General features: G+C 51.4%; 1 protein-coding gene across 1 annotated transcript; it reads right to left on the reverse strand.

The window, feature by feature from the left end:
- Positions 1–1,526: 1,526 nt before the first annotated feature.
- Positions 1,527–18,163, reverse strand: Thnsl2 (threonine synthase-like 2 (S. cerevisiae)). Its single transcript, XM_005385380.1, has 10 exons — positions 17,865–18,163; positions 17,384–17,618; positions 15,617–15,811; positions 15,105–15,257; positions 11,002–11,232; positions 6,839–6,987; positions 6,604–6,729; positions 4,315–4,466; positions 3,702–3,955; positions 1,527–1,617 (listed from the first exon to the last, which is right to left on the reverse strand). The coding sequence occupies exons 1-9, from the start codon at positions 17,919–17,921 to the stop codon at positions 3,730–3,732; spliced, it is 1,524 nt and encodes a 507-aa protein (XP_005385437.1). The 5' UTR covers positions 17,922–18,163; the 3' UTR covers positions 1,527–1,617; positions 3,702–3,729.
- Positions 18,164–20,261: the final 2,098 nt, after the last annotated feature.

Consider the following 20,261-nt stretch of genomic DNA (forward strand, 5'->3'; position numbering starts at 1 on the left):
CCCAGGGCGCAGAATAGAGGATTGGAGGGTGGGGACCGGAAGGGCGGCTCTGGGAAGGAGGATGCCTTCCCGGGCTGAGGCACAGAGGAGCCCTCCCTGTCCCCTTTGCAGGAGGTGAGTGGCCCAGTCCTCCCAGTACTGCTTACCCCATGTTCATTTAGGACACAGCTGGGAAACTCAGCAGAGCTTCCCAGGCCCTGTTCTTCCTCCTCCTTTTTCCGTGTTTTATTTATTTATTTATTTGAGACACAGTCTCACTATGTAGCCCAGGCTGGCCTTGAACTTGTGATCCTCCTGCCTCAGCCTCCCAAATGCTGGGATTACAGGTGTGCACCACCACACCTAGCATACAGACACCCCTTTCTGATTCTTTCCAGTGGGGCTCATCAGGTAGGGGCTCCCTGCCAGGAGCTGAAAATCCCTCAGAATCATCGTCACCCTCTCCCCCTGGCAATATCCACCCACCGGGCAGACACCTGCTCCCAGCTGTCCCACAGTGAGCAGTCCAGCTCCACAAGGAAACCCGAGCCAGAAGGGAAGGACTTCGTGACTCTTTGGCCCTCTCCAGAGCAGCTGCCTGTCACCCCTACACACACCATCTCCCATCTCTCCCTCAGACCACCATATACGCTAACCAGAGGCTCAAAGCACTTCTCAGTGGTCTAGTACAGTGGTTAAGCCACTACCCTTGGCCTTACATCCTCCCTCTACCAGTGGCTGTGTGGCTTTGGGTAAGTGACCTAACCTCTCTGAGCTTCATTTTTCATCTGTAATCACATTTGCTCATGCACTTCTCATGGGTGTCCGAAGAATCGGTGTCTGGCAAGGGCTTTACAGAGGGCTGAACCCAGCTCTCATGCCCAAGAGGAAATCACTGCTCCAGCACCCTGACTGCAGATTAATAAGGCTTGTTAACTGGCTAGCAGAAGCACTACCAACAAATCTAAGGCACTCAGTTCCCACACAGTCCTGGCACTCCTGTTGCCGGGCACACTAGCCAGGCCAGGTCACTTCCTTCCCACCCCTGTGCCCAGAGCTGCCTCAGCACTGCGAGGACCACGGAAGAACTTTACCCCCAAGGGACAGGCAACCTCCCAGGCAAGATAAGACTGATTCCCAGGGCAATTAGTAAGAAACACAAGGCAGCTTAAAAGTACTAAATTGTTCTGTGCAGACTATAATTGTGTTAATAGGAAGAACCATTTGTACGGCATTTGAGAGTTTACCTAGCACTTAGCAATACGTTACGTCAGGTAATCCTCAAGGTAGACCTGCAAGGTAGGTAAGCGTTCTGATCAGCAGAAGGGGAAACTGAGGCTCAGAGGCAGGAAACAGCTCATTTGGGATCACAGTACCAGAAAGAAGAAGACTTCAAGTCCATCTAACTTCCGTGGGTACTGATGTGTGTGCGCGCCCACGTGTGTTGGCTCAGGCTGAGGCAAGGGTGGACCTCAGCCTGTGTCGTTTTAGTAGACAGAAATTTACTTCCTTCGGGCGCCGGAGGATGGACATCTGAGATCCAGGTGCCGGCGGCTAAGGCTTCTCTTCAAGTTGCAGGTGGTGCCTTTGCATGCTGTTCTCTGTGTGTGCCGACATCGGGGTCCCCATTTCCTCTTCCTATAAGGACACCAGTTACATCCTGAGGACTGTGAGCTACAATGGCTACACATAGATCGGTCTCACACACACACCCTTCAGTCCACGGTGGCAAGTGTGTGTGCCTACGGGGTGGGTGCATCTTCAAACTTCTCATTCCTGTCCCCTCCTCCCTTTCCCCCACTCCTTTCCTTCTAGGCAGGTGCAGAGTGGCACTGATCCTCGCCCTCGAGGCCAGGGTGCCCGCAGTTCATGCTTCCTGTCTGCCGGTGCTGGGGCAGGGGCTGTACCCGGCTCCACGCACAGTGTGGTGGCCTTTCAGAAGTGTGCAGGTCCCAGGACCCGCAGAGGACAGACAGGTTTGCCTCAGAAACGTCAAGGGATGAGGAGCTCCTGGCTAGCAGGGAAGCGGGCTGCAGTGCCTCCCGGAGGCCTCTTGGTGAAGTACAGCTGTGCTCCTAAATCCACCCAAGAAGCCGGTTGGGGACCCAGGGGCAGGGCCACGCTGAGGAAGGATGGAGGGAGGAAGACAGCAGAGCCGACCCCACAGAAATGCCTGGCTGTAGAGGAGGCACTGGCATGATCAGACTCAAAGGCTCAAGCCCCAGCCTCTGTGCTCACTAACAGTGCCCCTCTGGCTGGTTATCTCACCTCTTGCAGCCTCAGTTTCCTAATCTGTAAAATGGGGAAAATGGTAGCACCCACCTCACAGGTTTTCAGCAAGGTCAAGTGAGCTAAGTTTTGTAAAGTACCAATGGGCCCACAGTAGGGGCATTATAACTTTGATAGGCCTCTCCCTCTAGGAGAATATTTAGAATCATACAACTGAGCTGGTAGAAAGATGAATATAATCCAAGATGGATTGTATTCATTGCTTTCTTTGGGTTAAAAAAAAATTAAAACATTTTCTAGGGCTTTGAACAACATGGCGACCCTTAAGCACCAGGCCTACTGTCCCAAGTGAGCGGCCCCAGGGGCTCCGTCAGTGTCTGCACCAATGGGTTGCAAAGTGTCTGAGAAATCGCCAGGTGCATCTGTGGCCTAGAAGGAGCCACTGTTCTTTCTTTAGGAACTCCCCCCTCCCCCCCCTTAGCATGCATGTCCAGCTTTGAAGCCAAGTCCTCCAGTAGCTGGTGCCTTCCAGCCTCTCCCCCAGCTCCTGGGCATCTTGGAGATGCGGGGATGGCATGCCCGATGGGAATGCCAGGCAGGCTCCATCATCGGTGACCAGCACCTCACGCTCCGGAGCCAGAGAAGGGCTCCTGCGGTCAGAGGCCCGCTGGGTGGGGCAACAGCATCCTCTAGTGGTGAAAAAAAATTCCTCTCCCCGCTTCCCAGAGGGGACCTCACATCCATGGCTTGAAGCTGACACTGACACTCACCGGCCTGTGTTTGTCTAAAGCTCCTCTGATGCCCACAGGATCTGAGCAATGTAAAAGTATCTCTGCTATGGACTCAGTATCCGAAGAATGGGACAACTCACCCTGTTTGCACATCGATGCTACCTGTGCTTCCCACACGGCCTGGCTCTGGTGGTTCCCAGCTCAACCCTCCTCCACAGCTCTGGCATCGGGCCCTCATCCCCTGCCTGTTCTGCTGCCCGGCAAGCCTGGGCCAACTCACGGATATAGGACACCTCGGCCCACCACCCCGCAGCCATCGGGGCTGCACACGGGCCCAGCTCTGCTGGGAAGGGGTCTCCATCAGCCCGAGCAGTGCGTTTATCCCAGGGATTCCCAACGCGCAACAGGCTGGAAGCTGACACGCCGGGCCAACGCTTTTGGATTTGGTTTGGGAGCCAGAGAAATTAAGGCTCAGAGACCGTCAGCTTGGAGCCTGTGTTAACATAGTGAGCGGCCTCCACCCAGCAAGGCTCAGGGCCCTAACCCCCCTGTGCCCAGGGCCCTCAGTGGCAGGCCTAGAAACTCGCTCATATCCGGAGGTGCGCCTCACCCCGCAGCCGGGCCCGCCAGGGACCAGGAGCAGCACCGCCAGGAATCGGTGCGCCGCTCCTGGGGATACAGCAAGAGCAGCTGGGCCCCGACACAGCCTCGCAGCCCTCCGAGACGCTCCTCCGTCCACCCCCCAGGCGGCGAAGGGCGCACCTCCGCGCCGGGGCCAGCTCCAGCGGGGCTACTCCGAGACTCTCGAGGATCGACCCGTCCACCGCCGGCTTAGGCCCTCGATGGCGTCCCGCAGCATCAGCGTCCAGTCTTCTCCTCTCCGCATCGGAGTGCAGCGCGTCTCCTTGCGCTCCAGGGCTCGGATCTCTTCCGGCGTCTCGGGGGTCAGCCCGGCAGCCAGGACCACTTCCGGGAACTTGGCCGCAGAGGCAGGGGCCAGGCAGCACCGGGGCGCACTGTCAGAAATGGGGGCGGCGGGGCCAGAGGCCAGGTGAGGGAGCAGCGGCAGACAGGGCCGATGAAGGCACAGGAGGAAGAGAAGGGAAGGTCGGGTGGGCACAGCGCTCAGACGCGACGCATGACTGTACCTTGAGCTCACGTCTACCAGGCTGCCCAGCAACCAGTTGGGGGTCCAGCTCAATCATGCCTCCCCCCTCCCCGCGGCTGCCCCCTTGGGCGTCTGCCACACCTCCTCTTCTGAGACCACCAGGCCACACAGCACACCCCGAGAGCCCTCTGCCCACAGTCCTGGGGACTTGGGGGAGAGGGTGGTCCCTGAAGTCCAAGGCCCTGTGATCCACACCCCTCGCCATACCTGGGCTGCCGCCCGTCCATCTGCTGGTAGTGGTAGCTCACCGCCACGGCTGAGTGAGGGCACAGCAAGTACTGGTTCTCATCCCAGCAGCGGCCCATGGCCCGGGTGATGGCGTCATCCGACACTGACACAGAGGTCACCGCGTCTGAAAGCTGAAGGGTCCCAGGGCCAGGAGTGGGCGTCAGGGCCGGGGGAGCCGGGAGAGGGTACTGAACCTGCACTGTGTGGCCTACAGCCGTACAGCAGGAGCTTAGACAAAGTATCCCCACTGCACGGCGGACTCAGCTCGAGATCACTTTCCCAGTGCTCAGCTGCCTCACTCAACTTGGAGGAAGGATTCCCTTGTGATGTAGGGTCAAAACCTTTCGTTGGGATGTGGGTCCTGAATCAGCAAAGTAGCTGTAGTCTTGTTCAACGACCTGACACGGCCCTGAAGGTCAAGGGCATTTAGATACCTCCTGTGATTTGCTGTCGGCATACCAGCCTGCTAGGCCGGAGCTCCAAACTGCCAGTTCCCACCCAGCCTGAGCAGCGACTCAAGAAACCCTCCTGCCTCTGCAGACAGAGGGAGATTCCTGCCTCAGCACTACCCCCACCCGTGTCGCTGATCATTCCCTGAAAATGTACGTGTTTATAGCATACCAAACACCCTGCATGAACTCGGCAGCAACAGAGACCAGCTAAAATTGTTTATATAGGGACCTAATGTTCCCCATCAGGGGTCACAGAAGGCACTGAATGTAATTCTTGCCCTTGACACCTTTTTTCTTGTTTTTGTCATGCTGGGGATACAGCCAATGCAGGGCCTCATAAATGCTAGGCACTCCGCCACTGAGCTGCTACACTCCCTGCCTCAAAGATGTATTCTACCTTCATATCTCCAGCAGCTAGCACAGTTCCTGACTCACAGTAAATAATATGAGTAAATAAGCAAATGCTCCTCTGGCAGATGGACAGTCTGCTGCGTACACAGCTAAGGAGGAAAAGAAGAAATGGGGGAGACAGTGTCTTTCTTCATGGAACATCTCAGTTACATGAGAAGAAGGAATGCAGATGTCAAAAGCAACCATTAGCAAAAAACCCCCTGACAGATGACTTCATCAAAAGAAGCCCCGATTGCAGAAGACAGAAATTCCACTGCAGTCTGCCTGGGTTTGGCTCAGCCTAGAGACCCGCCTCCAGTTTTGAGGACAACTCACTAAGAACGTCGCTGACCAAGCAGGATTACGTCATGGAAGGGTCAGCTGAGGGAACTGGGAAGACCAGTGGGAATGAAAATTCTCTCCAAACACAGGCAAGAGGTAAAATCAGGGTGCACAGGCCAGAAGGAGCAGACTGCAGCTCTGTGTAAGGAACCTGCTCCAATTAGAGCTGGTGTAAGGTAGGGGGGTCCTGGTCACTAGAGGTATGTGGAGTCCACATGGCCACTTAGTGGGGTGTGGGAAATTAAAGGCAGCTTCAAAAATCCTATATCTGATACATAAAATAAGTAACATCACCCAGCTGCATTAAAATAAATGCAATCCTTTCCAGCTTCTAAACAATGTATCTCCTTCTCTGAGAGAGACAGAGGGGGAGAAAGACAGAGAGAAAAAAAAAGAAAGAGGGAGAGAGGGAGCATATGCAACAGGAATGACGACCTCTGCTCACACTGTAAGGAAAATACGGCTTTACCCTTGTTTGCCAGTTATTGCTATTATTAAAAATCAACATTAGAATAAATAAAAGTGTTAACAGTTAGTGTTTGAAGCCTTATATTACCGGGCAGTATGCAAAGTGCCTCATATATATTATTTGACTTAAATCTCTCAGTAACCTTATGAGGTAGGCATTCTTATTATTCCCAGTTTATTTGTTAATTATTTTATTTTATTTTATTTTGAGACAGGGCCTCACTATGTAATTCAGGCTGGACTTGACCTCACTATATAACCTAGGCTGACCTCAAATTTGTGGCAGTCTTCCTGCCTCAGCCTCCCAAGTGCTGGGATTACAGGTGTGCACCACCATGCCCAGCATTTATCCACATTTTAAAGATGAGGAAAGTGAGGCACAGATTTTCAGAAAGTGGCCCAGCACCTCACAGCTGATTTGGGGTTCAGCCCACCTGAATCTAAACTGCGTTTTATTGGGTCTCCTCATTCAAGACATTAACCCACCATAAGGTGACTATAAATGTGCCTGGTTCACTCCAGATGCTCAAAAACCAGGTGTCCCCTTCCTTTACCCACACCCCAGCCTGCAGTGCGGCCACACCCTTTCCCTTCCTGGGTGTGAGTAGAGACTGACCTTGCTGTGCAGGTCCTTGGGTAGATGCAGGCTCTGGGTCCTTTCAAACTGCTCCATGAGGGCCCTGATCACCTGGCTGTTGGAGCCCGAGAACAGCCAGAAGATCCTCTCCATGTTGTAGGGCACCTGGCAGAAAGGCAGAGTCCCAAGCCACCCTGATTTCAGCCCCTGATTGCAGCTCGGGCTCCACCCCAGCAATACCTGGGCCATGCTGCTCACTTCCCCACGGCCCCACCTGAATGTCCATGGCTGACGCCAAGGTTGGTTTGACAGCCGGGGACAGGGAGAAGTCTCCCCGCTGGATGGTTCTGTGGATGATGTCATTGTGGTTCACGGCTGCCACCAGGCGGATCGGCAACCCCATCTTCTGAGCGAGGCACCCAGCTTGAGCCCAGACGGGAGGAGAACAGTGTTTTTAGAAACAAAAGCGAAAACAAAGGTTTTTTTAATTGAGCTTTGTCAAAATTAAGAAAACGTTATGCTCTCTGAGGGACATAGCTTGTCCCTGGCCCCTTCCTCTTCCCTACTCTTACCTTCTGGCTGCGATGAGGTGAGCAGATTTCCCTGCCACCCCTTCTACCATAATGTTTCTGCCTGCCACAGGCCTAAAGCAGTGCAGCTGGCCATCCATGGACTAGAACCTCCAAAACCATAAGCCAAAATAAACCTTCCCTCCTTGAAGTTATTTATCTCAGGTATTTGTCATAGCAATAGAAAGCCAACTACACTGTCCAAAAAAAAAAAAAGTGGAATGATAACTCATAGAGTGGGAAAAAATATTTTCAAGTCATGTATCTGACTGGAGACTTGCATCCACAGCATATAAAGAACTATCACAACTAAATAATAAAAACACTAATAACTAAATTTAAAAATAGGTCAAAGGTCTGAATAGACACTTCTACAACAAAGACACATAAATGATCAGTGAACACAGGAAAAGATATTCCACATCATTAATCATCAGGGAAATACAAACCCAAAATACATTGAGACACCACTTTGCAATGAGTGGTATAGCTACATTAAAAAAGGCAGATAATAAAAAGTGTTGGTGAGGATATGGAGAAGTTGGAAATTTTTTACATTGCTGGTGGGGATGTGAAATGTTGTACCTACCCTGAAAAAGAGAGGAAAGTTTCCCAAACGTAGAGTTTCCATATGCCCTAGCAATGGCACTTCTAAAACAAAGAGGGAAGTCAATACAGACAAAGCAGATCAGGGGCCAGGGATACAGCTCAGTGGTGCAGTGCCTGCCTGGCAAGTGTGAGGTCCCAAGTTCGATCCTCAGTACCCACCAAAAAAAAAAAAACAAAACCCAAAAAACAACCAGATCAGCAATGCCGAGGGCTGGGAGGGGGAAGATTCAGGGGAAATGGGAAGTGACTGTGAATGGGTATGGGGCTATAGTTTTTTGTTTCTCTGTGGTGTTAGGGATGGAACCCAGGGTCTGACACATGCTAGGCAAGCACTCTACCACCAAGCCCAGGTTTCTTTTCCAGATGCTGTCAGTGATCTAAAATTGATGATGGAGATGCTTACACAAAGCTGTGACTACACTCAAAGCCCTTCAACTACATGGGGAAGATTATGTGAACCATACAGTAATAAACTGGCCCACAACAGAGAGAGGGGAGGGTAGCCACGCTCTGTTCTATATGCCAGCCCCCTGCCGGGTACCAGCACGCACTCACTATTGGGCGGCAACCCAGGAAGAAGAAATGAAGGTTGGAATGGCCTGTCCACGGCCTGCTAAGTGGTCGAGTCCAGATTCAAAAGTGTGTCCGAGTACAGAGCACACACTCGTGGCTGGACCCAGCCTCCTGCAGTCGGCAGCCCTGTACGGCGCTTCCTGGGGGCCACCGAGGACAGAGCGGCACCTCGGGCACCCAGCGGCAGGACTTGTTTGCTCAAATCTGACTGATCAGAGCCCCGACCCTGGGCATCATCGTTCAGGAAGGGTTCACATGCTTTCCTGAGCACTCTTCCTGTGGGGAGCAACGAAGGGCAGTTTGGAGCAGCCACCCCGCCCCTGCAGCACGGGTTTGCAAAGCACATTCATACTCTCCTTGCCCTCGATGCTTATGAAACGTCACGAGGGATGGCAGAGGAGATGGAAACTCAGGAGGGTCCGGGAGGTTCAAGTTGAAAGCTTAGAGCAAGGACGGAGCAAGGACAGACAGAGCACCTTCAGCAAGGGCCATCAGCTGTGCGGCCGAGGGGACACTGCAGATGGGGGTGATGTGGATGGGAAGCCTGGTGGGCTTCCCTCCTGGGTGGCAGAGAAGCTGATCATTCTTGGCTAACTGCCACACCCTGTTCTTCCCGTCCCGTTACAGGGAGAGGTCGAGAAGGTTCCGAACCACTAAGATACCCCCACCCCTGGAGCACCATAGAAGCAAAAGCCCAAAGGAGCTAACCAGCAACAGCAGCAGCACCAGCCTCTAGAGCTGCTGAGGATCCTGTGTGTCATCTGGGCTCTGCTGCTGACCAGTCATGGTAACCAGGGGGCAAACTGGCCTCTCTTTGCCTCTAATTCCTCATTAAAAAAGGGAAATACCATCAGTAACTCCAGCACTCTGGGAGGCTGAGGCAGGAGGATCTCTAGTTCAACCCCAGCAGGGGCAACTCAGTGAAGTGAGAAGCCTCTGTCTCAAAACAAAAAACAAGCTGAGGATGTAGCTCTACGTGAAGACCCTGCATTCGACACCCAGCATTGCAAATAAATAAATAAAAATGGAAATAAAATTACAGTCAGCCTTCTGTATTTGTAGGTTTCCTATCTGCAGATTCATCCAACCAGGGACTGAAAAAAAATTGTGTAACTGTCTGTATTGAACCTGTTCAGGCTTTTTTCCTTGCTATCCCTCCCTAAATTATACAGTGTAACAACTACTCAGATGGCACTCACATGTTGTGTTAGGGATTAGAAGTGATCTAGAGATGAATCATGGTGTCCCACCTTGAGGCTTCTCCCACAGTGAAGAGGAATTGTCTTAATAACAATAAACACCTGTACACACACACACACACACACACGCACACGCATACATGCACGTATGCACTCACACACACGGGAAGGTCCAAGCACTCTGTCTGGTAAGTGTTGAATGTTCTTCAAGTCACACACGAGCATGTACAGCAGACACACGGGGGTTTCAATTTTGCTGCCTGTGTGTGGCCGGCACGTGAGGACAGCCAGCCCCTTTGTCACCGCGCTGCATCCCTTTGTCACCTATGCAGTCTGTGCTAAAACACCACGACGTGGAGCCATGAACAGGGTCGCTAACAACTGCACAATGATACTGAAATTGCATGATCTTGGGGGACCATGTTGTTAGCCGTCTGGGGCTGCATGATGCCTGAGGGTTGGATGAGCCTGATTTGAACACAAGGAGGATACGCCCAGGCCATGTGCAAACGTTACATCATTTTCTATAAGGGACTCGAGCATCCGTGGATTCTGGAGTCTATGTGGGTCCCTGAACCGACCCCTCATGTACACGGTGGGACGAGTGTAATGTCCTTCTCTTAGGCCCATGCGAGGAGTAAATAAGTTAATACACGAGAAACATTTAGCATAGCACTTAGGCACAGTAAGTGCTTGAAAATGTTCACTGTTCCTGAGAAAATGATTGTGGCACCATGCAGCCGTGCCACACTTCACCCTCACAAAGTTCGGATGCACAGGAGAATGTTATTGGCTCCTCCCAGCAGCAGACCTCAGAAACATGGTAAGTGACCAATCTCCTTTTACAGTTGCGCCAAAGGGACCAACCCACGCCCAATCAGCTAGGAAGGAAGAGAGCTGGGGCCAGAGTCCTAAGTCCAGGACCCCTGTGCCTCACGTGCTACCTGGGGAGTGTGCCCAGTGGTGGGAACACACTGCAGCCAAGCCACTAGCCCCTGCAGCAGGCAGCTGGCTGCGCTGGGAGTAAAGGCCGTGTTTCGGGGAGAGGGCACTGCCAGCTGGGCTCCACGGCTGACCCCTGACCTCATCTCCTCACATGTGGAAGGAGCACGACAGGGCAGGCACATGGGGCTGAGCAGGAAGAGCCCAAGGAAACCCCCAGGAAGCCAGGGAGGAAATCTGGGTTCTTCTGTGCAGCTTCCTGTCACCTTCAGAACTAGGACTTCAGCCGGGCACACGCTTGTAATCTCAGCACTCGGGAGGCTGAGGCAAGAGGATCGTTGTGAGTTTGAGGCCAGCCTGGGCTACAAAGTGAGCTCAAGGCCAGCCTGAACTGCATACTGAGACCCTTCCTCAAAAAAAAAAAAACCATACAGAACTAGGACTTGACCTTCTTCCTCTTCCCAGTTGCAGCCAAAGGGCAGCTAGAAAGACTGGGGTTTCAGGTAGACTTCCTGAAAGCCCATTCACATCAGGGGTCCCCTTACCTGCAAGGTTGCCACCAGCTCCTGATGGCACGACCACTTCCACGGGGGACAGTGGGTGCGTGTCCAAGGAAGGAGAGCACCGGAAGTAAGAGAAGAAGTGGTGGGCCATTTGCACGAGGACCCGAGACCAGTTGATCGAATTCAGGCTCATCAGGTTGTGCTTCTTGACAAAAGCCACATCCGCGAACACGGCCTTGATGGGCTCATCCAGCTCATCGCTGTTTCCCTCCACTGCCAGAGGAAAGAGGAGAGTGCAGCTCTCAGGAGCAGGACAGACTCCTGGGTGCTCAGCACTCGCCCAGGGCAGGTCCCCACCAGGCTGTGCCGCACCCCCAGGACCTGCACTCTGCTTCCGGGGGCTGGGCCTGGCTCTCCACACTCACAGTGAAGCTCCTCGGGATAGCAACCAGGTCTCCCATACTTGTACGCCTGAGCATCTGCCCTTGCTTTAGAGAACCAAAAATGTAGCCGGAGCCATTTCCAATGTTCCAAGATACAAAAGGTCAACCCTCTGGGACACTGGGGTAAGAACTCCCCTTGGTAAGCTACACCCTCCTTGCAGACTCTTTTGCAAAGAAGCAGGAACTGTTTACCTGACCGTGAGCTGGAGAGAAGCTGGTCCTGTACTCTACAGCTCCATCAGGGTTGAGGGGATGTGGTCACTCTGCCCCTGTGGCCTGTCTGCACCTAGAACCCGAGGGTGGCTGTTCTGCTCTCTGCTCCTATGTGCTAGGTTGCTTGCTTGGGCAGAACTTTTCTGTGCACATCAGCTTAATTTATGGGTGAACTACTGCTTAAATTTCTAAGTGGAGGATATTATTTCTTTTTTTTTTGTACCGGGAATCGAACTCAGGACCTTGCACTTGCCAAGCAAGCGTCTGTGCCGCTGAGCTATATCCCCGGCCCTTAAATTTCTAAGTGAATGGCCAAGAGTCCAAGATGTATTCCCCATCTAGTAATCACACCAATACTGATCTTTTCTGATACCTGGGCCTATTTCTCCATACTTGGAAGGAAGGGGGTTGAAATTTGTTGGGGGGAGTCTCAGAGCATGAATTAAGGTTGTTAACTCTAGTCATTGTGTAGAACAGTGAAGCTGGGGGATGACTCCAGAGCCACATGTGAACCCCAAATGTCCTGGGCCAGCTGTGGTGACTGCATTCCTTTGCCAGGGCCAAGCCAATCAGCACCTGGCATTGCCATGGGGTCAAAGGTCAGCTCCAAGATGGGTGTGTGATGAATTCAGGCCAATGGGACACAAGGGGATGTTGGTTGGGGAGCTAAAAGACAACTCACTGCTTTAAAGAAAGAGCCACAGAAAGAGAGAGAGCTGGTGACCTCAAGTCACCATCATATGGCAAGAAGAACGAACCTGAGGATTGGGGAAGGCAGAGAGAGAATGGGAAGGACTTGGGTTCAGGGAGAGCTACCCTACCCCTAGATGTCCAGTTACACAAGACAGGATTTCTCCTGTTTAAGTTAGTCTAAGTTAGATTTTCCATTACTTGCAGCCAAAAGCATACCAAGTAACATAACCAATAGCTATCGAGTGCTTACTAATGATTCTACATTTAACAAGGACACAATGTACAGGCAAGTTAATGACTTTAAAAACCCAGTGTCCAAGCAAGATGGTGGTTCATTCCTACTTCCTGAGCTCATCAGTCTAAGGGAAAACACATATTTGTTGTTAGCCCCTGAACTCGCACGTATCCTTATAGCAGCCAATCAGAAGGCTCCAAAAAGGAAAGAGAGAATTTGAACTGGGCTGTGGTGGATTGACAACTGGTGGTCAACTTGTAACACCCAGCTGAACTGAACCAGCGCGGTGCTGGGTATGGGAGGCCCACCTGAGGATTGTTGCCAGAAGCACAAGAGGCAGAGCTGGAGAGGAAGAATAGAAGCTGTTAGGGAAGCTGTAGGGAGCTGTCGGTTTTCCTGGGGGAGATTGTCATGCTGGCTTTCTTGATGAACATGGCTGCTCTCATTGGAGGAGGAGCTTAGGACCTTCGTGTCTCTGAGAATGGCTACAGTTCACTTTGGGGGAACTCTGGCCCTCACTTTGAGGATCGCTTCCTGGCTCCAGAGGGAAAGATGGTGCACTGCTCGTCTCCCGGAGAAGTTTGCCACACTGGCTTTCCTGATGGGAGCTCGGCTGTCCTCATCATCGGAGGAGCTTAGGACCTTACTGCTGCTGAGGATGGCTGTGGTACTTTTCAGAGAAGCTCTGGTTCTTACTTTGAGCATCACTCCTGGCTCCAGTTCAGATCCCTCAGCCTGCTGGCACAGATCCTTCATCCCACTGGCACAGACTTTCTAGCTTCCACCACTGACCTTTGGGCCTTCCCAGTGCAGATTCGTGAAACAGGCCTGCATGAGACACTGTCATGGGCTCTAGGCCTCCAGCTGGACTCATGGGAGGCATTGTTATAGGCTCTAGGTTTTCAGCTCGACTCATACAGGACATTGCCACAGGATCCAGGCCCTCAGCTGGATTCTTTGGTCTTTAGTGTGTGGACAGATTTCCTGCCCTCTTTTTTTGTATATGATTCTTTGGGTGGTTATATAAAATAATCTTATAAAATGTGTCCTGTACTGTATAATAAAACCTTGCAAAACCCCAGACAGCAAGTGCTGCTTATGAACAAAACTCATTTCTTTAAAGTCTCATGCCTTCTTTCCTTGAAGCTCAGAACACACTCAAAAGAAATATGTCTTCACTATAGCAATCACACACATGACTCCCCATCATGCTCCTATCTACCATTATTTAAAAAATGAGCAGTGTTTTATTACCCACAGGTCATGAATGAGCTTTCATTCCCGCTGCTAGGGAAAAACCTTTCAATACCCACATACAAGGCAAGAGAGGAGTTCATGGCCAGACAGAAGGATGTAAAGCTATTCTCTACTTGGATGCTTGGAAGAGTTGGTCCTAGATCCATACGTATCCGTTTTGGTGCCTGAATCTTGCACAGTAAAGCCTTGCAATGATTGCAAGAAAATGCACCAAATCTGGGCAGTTAACGTGTAAGATTCTGCAACAACGTGGCTAGCGTATAAGATTTTGCAACACAGCACTAGCTAACCCATGGACTTTACCCTGGAATGTGTGTGCACTTACTAAAGACATAAACAGACGGGGACTTTTGGTTGCTCTTAAAAGCAGACATAAGAGACTCATGCAATTCCCAGGAGTAGGTTTGTTTCCAGGATGCCTTTGCTCCTTGACAAAGCTGGTGTTACATGAAAACATCCTTTACGGGATGACACCAGGACACCAGGCCAGTTGTAGAAGGAATATCTTCTGCCATCACCTTTGCTGACCTGCCTGGTGAATAATCAAACCAAGAGAGGCCCTGTGGAGAGGTCCACTGTGCAAAAGTTTAGCCGAGACCCCCACTTTTCATATTCTTATCCCCTTGCTTGAACAGTGTCATCCCACTCATCTCATCCTTTTCTATTCTCAGTCTCCACACCGACTAGATCCATTCAGAATAGCTGCTCTGGCATGAAAAGAGGTGTTTTTCTCCTTTCTCTGAGCACAAAAGGCATCCCTTCTCGTGATGTGGATGCAGATTTCACTTATATGACTAGTTACCTGTCACTAGTGGGTACAAACCCCACTAGACCTCAGAAAACCCCAGTAGCTTCCTATTTTAAATACTTAGACCTGCTAACTGCATGCATGGTTTAGTCATTTCTAGACTGTAAGGGAGGGTGAGAACTGCCAAGATGTAGTGACACATTCTCTTCATTATTTACTGAGCGTGCACCCTCTGAACTTCAGTGCTGGGAACAAAATCGCAGTTGCATGGCTGCATGGTGCATACATAAGAGCAGCAAGTGGAACCTACAAGAGGTGGTTTCAAACCTGCACTTCCGACGTTACACTGCTACGATTGGCTTGTACGTCTGTCACTTCCAACAGTGTAGGGGACTGCATAGCCAGGAGCCCACTCAGGGCTAAGCCACACCATATATACTGACCTCGAAATATGGCTGACGAAGGAAGGAAGGGAGAAAGGAGAAAGGGAAGGACAGCCAGCAGACCCCATGGAGACAGCGGCATGCTGTCCCTGGAGCTCTGCCTCACCACCCACCGCCAAACACGTGGACGTTCTCCTTCAGCACTGTCGTCATCTGCAGCTCCTGAATCTTCGTGCAGTAACCTTTGGGCAGCAGAACGATGATGTCCACGTTCTTTGCCCCCTGAACACTCTCAATGGCAGCACTTCCTGTGTCCCCAGAAGTTCCTGGAGGGGAAGAAAGAAGAACCGCCCACTTTAGAACAACAAGGAAAGAAAGGAAAGAAATGGCCCTTGAAGCATTGTTGCCAAACGAAGCAACAACATGGGGGATAAGGAACTTAGTATTTAGCCCAGGCCCACTGATCCATGGGTAAAATTCAGAGCATCGCTGAACTGGGTAACCTCAAGTAGTCCGAGTATATAGGAATATTTTTCTGAGGAGGAGCCATAGCTTTTTTCAGGATGGCAAAGAAGAGGTTAAGAATGTTGCTGTAGACATCCCCGACTCATGTGAGGGCGTCTCACAGGTGGAACCCTAAAGTTAGGGCACTACAAGGCTCTGTGCTTGCACCCACAATACGTACCCACGAGTATAGTGACATGCTTCCCCCTCTTCTCCAGGAAGTACTGCAGGAACTGAGCTGCGCAGGACAGGGACAGGTCCTTGAAGGCATACGTGACCCCGTGCCACAGCTCCAACACGTTCAGCCCGTTCTTCAGCCTCTGCAGATGGACCACATCGCTGGAGCGAAATCTGCTGAAGGCTCGGTCGATCAGACCTGTGAGGGCAGGAGGGTTGGATGGTGGATGGATGAAGGCTCCAAGTTTAACATCTTCATCTCCTGCTACCACACAAAAGCCCAGAAAATTTTATCTTAAATGAAGCATTTATGCATGGGACTGAATAAGCCTAGGAAAAAAAGTCTGAAAAGACAGACACTAAACCGATCATAGATCAATCCTGGGGAGTCCCCCAGAAGCCAGAACTCATTTTTTACTTTATGGATTTCTTTATTGTCTGAGTTTTTTTATGAGCATTCATTCCAATAGAGTTGACTAAGTAGTTATATAACAAACGAATGAACGCCTTATCCTCCTCGTTTTCCTTCTTAAAGACAGAAAGATTTCGTTTATTGGTTCTTTTCCACTACTAAATCTCACGCCCACGGTGCCAGAACCAGGCGTGGTACGTAAGCATCCGTACCACAGTGAGGCGCTCTAGAGCACAGCCTCTCAACTCTCACCGGCACAGCAAGGCCACGGGGTCCTTGCTAACATGCAGAGTCTGGGTCAGCAGGTCTAAAACAGCCTGAGATGTCTAACAAGTGTCCAGGCAATGTTGTCACTGCCATTAGAGCACATTTTGAGTGGTGCTTTACCTTCTCCAACCCCAAACGCCAACCGTTACGTCAGGGACTTTCCTCAGCTCCTCCAAGCGCAGCCCACGGTCCAGCAGTGCTGGTCCTATTTGGGCACTTGACAGACATTCAGGGCCCCAGACCTGTGGAATCAGAATCTGACTTCACCTGAGATCCAAGGGGCATCCATAGGCACACGGCAATTTGAGACAAGCTGGTCCAGGACTCTCTCCAGGTCCCTTCAGAATTACCATTCAAGGAGATAAGACAGAGATCTGGGGTCCTGGTGCTTTATATGCACAAAGGAAACACCCCAACATCTAAGCCACTCAGGATGATTATAAAATCCCTAATCTTAAGGCATCTTTTTTTTTTTTTGAGACAGGGTCTCACTATGAAGACCAGGCTAGCTTCAAACTCACAGAGAGCCTCCTGCCTCAGCCTCCTGAGTGCTGGGATTATAGGCATGTGCTACTATGCCCAGTATGGTTTTTTAAATAACAAACTAAAAGAAACAAATTCTCTACAGATCACTTTGGTATTCATTTCCCTGAGTGGAAAGTGGAATAGATTAGAAATTTTGCGTTTCCAATTCTGAGATCTTTTCTTTTTTTTGTTTTGTTTTTTTTCCTGGTACCGGGAACAGAACTCACGGCCTTGCGCTTGCCAGGCAGGCGCTGTGCCACTGAGCTAAATCCCCAGCCCCTCTTTTCTTTTCTTTCCTCTCTCTTTCTCTCTCTCCTTACTCCTTCTTTCCCTTCCTCCCTTTTCCTTCCTCCCTCCCTTCCTTTCTTCCTTCCTTCCTTCCTTCCTTCCTTCCTTCCTTCCTTCCTTCCTTCCTTCCTTTCTTCCTCCCTCCCTTCCTTCCTGGCTCTGAGATTTTAGAGTAAAGGGAAAAAAGCCAGTTTATGAGGTATAACTAGAGACATTCACAGCTAGGTGATGAATTTACAGCTGGTGGCTGGAGGTGGGGGCTGGCGACAGAGTGCTCACCATTTAAATCCTCTCTTGGAATGAGCTCAGGGCCGATGAAGAGGCTGCACAGCTCCTTCACCAGGCTAGGGTAGGACAGTGAGCTCCAATGCCGCAGGGTCTCTATGTCCAGCTGGGGCAGCTCCTCTGGCATGTAGAGGCCCCCATCAGGTGCATAGCCAGAACACAGGGCCCCCTCAAAGTCAACCCGGGGGGCTATCCCCCGGGTGCTGATGTACCACATGATCCCGGAGACCTGCAGAGAGAACAGTCGCAGAGGCACCAGGTCTTCAAGCTCCTAGGGTCCCAGAGGGGGAAGCTGAAGCACTCATAGCCCTCAGCTGGCCTCTGAGCACTGCCCAGGGGTGGGGGAGTCTCATGCCAGCTTTATCTGGTCTTGTGCAAACCATGACGTCTCAACTGCAGAGGAGGCAATGCTACTGCCCACTGCCTTAGAGAGGTGGCACTGGGGTATGCTGGGAAAAGGGAAGCCAGTCCTCACCTGTGAGAAGAAACTCTTGGAATGGCGAAAGAAATAGCAACAGTAGGCAGCTGCCATTGTGGAAGCCTCTGATGAGGAGATGGACACACCCAGCCATGCACCTCTTTGAGCAACCCACTTTCAGAGTTTGTTTAGGGATATTGCTTATAACTCAATGGATCTCAACCCCGGCAGCTTGCTGGAATCAATTGGGAGCTATATAACAACGCAGAGGCTGGGTGCAGTAGTGCATGCCTGTAATCTCAGCACTCTCGGAGGCTGAAGCAGGAGGAAGGAAAGTTGAAGCCCAGCTTGGGCAACTTAGGGAGACCCTGCCTCAAAACAAAAAATGGGCTGGGGATGCAGCGCAGTGCAAAGGCCCTGGGTTCAATCCCCAGTTCCAAACAATTAAATAAATACATTTTAAAAAATAATTCACATGCCCAGGACCTTGCCTGGATCAGTTAAATTAGACTGTCTTTAATAAGGGTCCTGGAATGAGCCTTACGTGCAGCCAGGGTTGAGAACAGGGCGACAATGCATCCCAGTTTGGCTGTGATTTTCCTGGTTTTAAAACTGAAAGTTCCACAGGGTAGGGTGGTGCATATCTGTAATCCTAGCAATCAGGGGGCACAGGTAGGAGGATCACTGTGAGTTCAAGGCCAGCCTGGGCTACACAGCAAGTTCAAAGCCAGCCTGTGTTCTTAATGAGACCCTCGCTCAAAAAATAAAATAAAACAAAAACAAAAACAAAACCTTGAAAGTCGCACCTTCCAGGAAACTGTCAATCCTAGGCAAACTAGGATAGCTGGCCATCCTATTTGATAACCAATACCCTATCTCTGAGTCTAACCTTAGGGACCTAGTTAGCAGTGCTGAAGTGCTGCCCTTCTAGCTCTCTAGCCACGGCTAAGCAGCCCTGCCTACCAGTCATAGACTCAGAGCACTCTTGTTTTGTCTTGTTTTGTTTTGGGGTGTGGAGGGGGGAAGAAGACCATAGCAGTGAATTTAGGGGCCCTGGTGTTAAAGCCCCACGGTCACTCTGGGGTGACCTTGACACAGTTTTCCAGTAGCATGGAGACTTTTCTGTGTCAGGCTTGGAAGGAAAGGAAGCCTTGCTCCCAGCTTTCTGCTTCTAAGAAGGGATGCGCTAGCGCTGACCTTCAAGAATTCTCATCAATTGCTACTCTGTGCCTCTGGCACCTGTGGGCACAGGGAGAGGGAAGTGGGTTGCCATGGCTGCTGCCCTGCTCCAACTGCAAGCACATCTAATTTAGAGACAGAATTGAGCTCAATCCTCCAAACCCTGAGGCTTGTGAAAAGTGAAAGGGAATGGATCCTGTTACACTGGGACAGAGGGTACAAGCCAGACTATCTGCCAAACTGGGACTTACAGTCACCCTGCGTAGGAGTCCGTATCAGAGAAACAGAAGCAAGAAGCTCTGAAAGCCTAGTACAGCTGTGAGCAACGCAGACAGAGTCTCACAAGACAGAAGCAGGGTCAGAGGTCAGGGGCTGTGGTGCCCCGGTGAGCAGGACTGACTGCAATTCCGTGGCCAGGATCAGCACCAACGCAAACAATCCCAGGGTGGCAGAAGGAAACCTTGGGGTTGACTTGACTCTATAGGACCAGACTACAGAGAACGCTGCAGCCAGCTGCCGGAGAAACTGCTGCTGGGACAGGGGCTGGGGCAGGTTGGTTATAAGCACAGCACGAGGAAATATTTTTGGGATCCAGGTGAGGTGGACCTCCTGGACCCAGGACACTGGGTTCGCCACTTCAAGGCGGCTGCAGACACACTGCCCTGGAGAGAGGCGAGAGGCTGACTTGTGCTCAGCACACGTGAGTGTTAGGGGCGGCCAGAGGAGCACAGGCCCCGCTGCACAGGTTAAGGATGGACTCTGCTCTCAAGCCACAAGGGGCAACGGCCCCGCGCCAACTGGGCGAAGTACAGACCCACAGACCGTGGCGTTCAGCGCAGCAGAGAAAGCCGGAAATAGAATCAGCTGCAGCGGCCACAGCGGTGGGGTAGGGACACCAAACACTTTCGCTGGACAGTTCTACGTGGACTTTAGGTATCAGATTTCACGGGAGACCAGACTAAGTGACCTCTGGAGTATATTACTGAAATAATGTTCCCTTGGGATTCGTCTGGATCTTATTCTAGAGTGCAGAGAGGGAAGAAAGACCTGCAATAACCAGATTAAATAACAAAGGAACAAGGAGCTGCCCGAAAGCCGGGTTTGGGATGAGGGGGGCGTTTCAGGAAGGCATGGGGCAGGGCGGGGACCGATCCGATCGCGTCCCCAGGGTGTAGGCCGAGGCAGGGCGATCTAAACACTCAAGAGGTTCGCAGGGGCTTAGGGCACCGCTCCCAGCATGGAACATAGAGCATCTTCCAGTTTCGGGGTTCAGAA

Source organism: Chinchilla lanigera, unplaced genomic scaffold (assembly GCF_000276665.1).
Source record: "Chinchilla lanigera isolate Chin_1 unplaced genomic scaffold, ChiLan1.0 scaffold00023, whole genome shotgun sequence".
NCBI classification, from domain to species: Eukaryota; Metazoa; Chordata; class Mammalia; order Rodentia; family Chinchillidae; genus Chinchilla; species Chinchilla lanigera.

What these genes read in the sequence shown, in the direction of transcription:
- Thnsl2 (XM_005385380.1), bottom strand. Translation starts at nt 17,921, where the DNA reads ATGGCAGCTGCCTACTGTTGCTATTTCTTTCGCCATTCCAAGAGTTTC. An exon ending in TCCAAGAGAGGATTTAAATG is followed by an intron (nt 15,812 to 17,383) that starts GTGAGCACTCTG and finishes CTGCCCTCACAG; the next exon opens with GTCTGATCGACCGAGCCTTC. An exon ending in AGCTGGTGGCAACCTTGCAG is followed by an intron (nt 6,988 to 11,001) that starts GTAAGGGGACCC and finishes TCTGGGCTCAAG; the next exon opens with CTGGGTGCCTCGCTCAGAAG.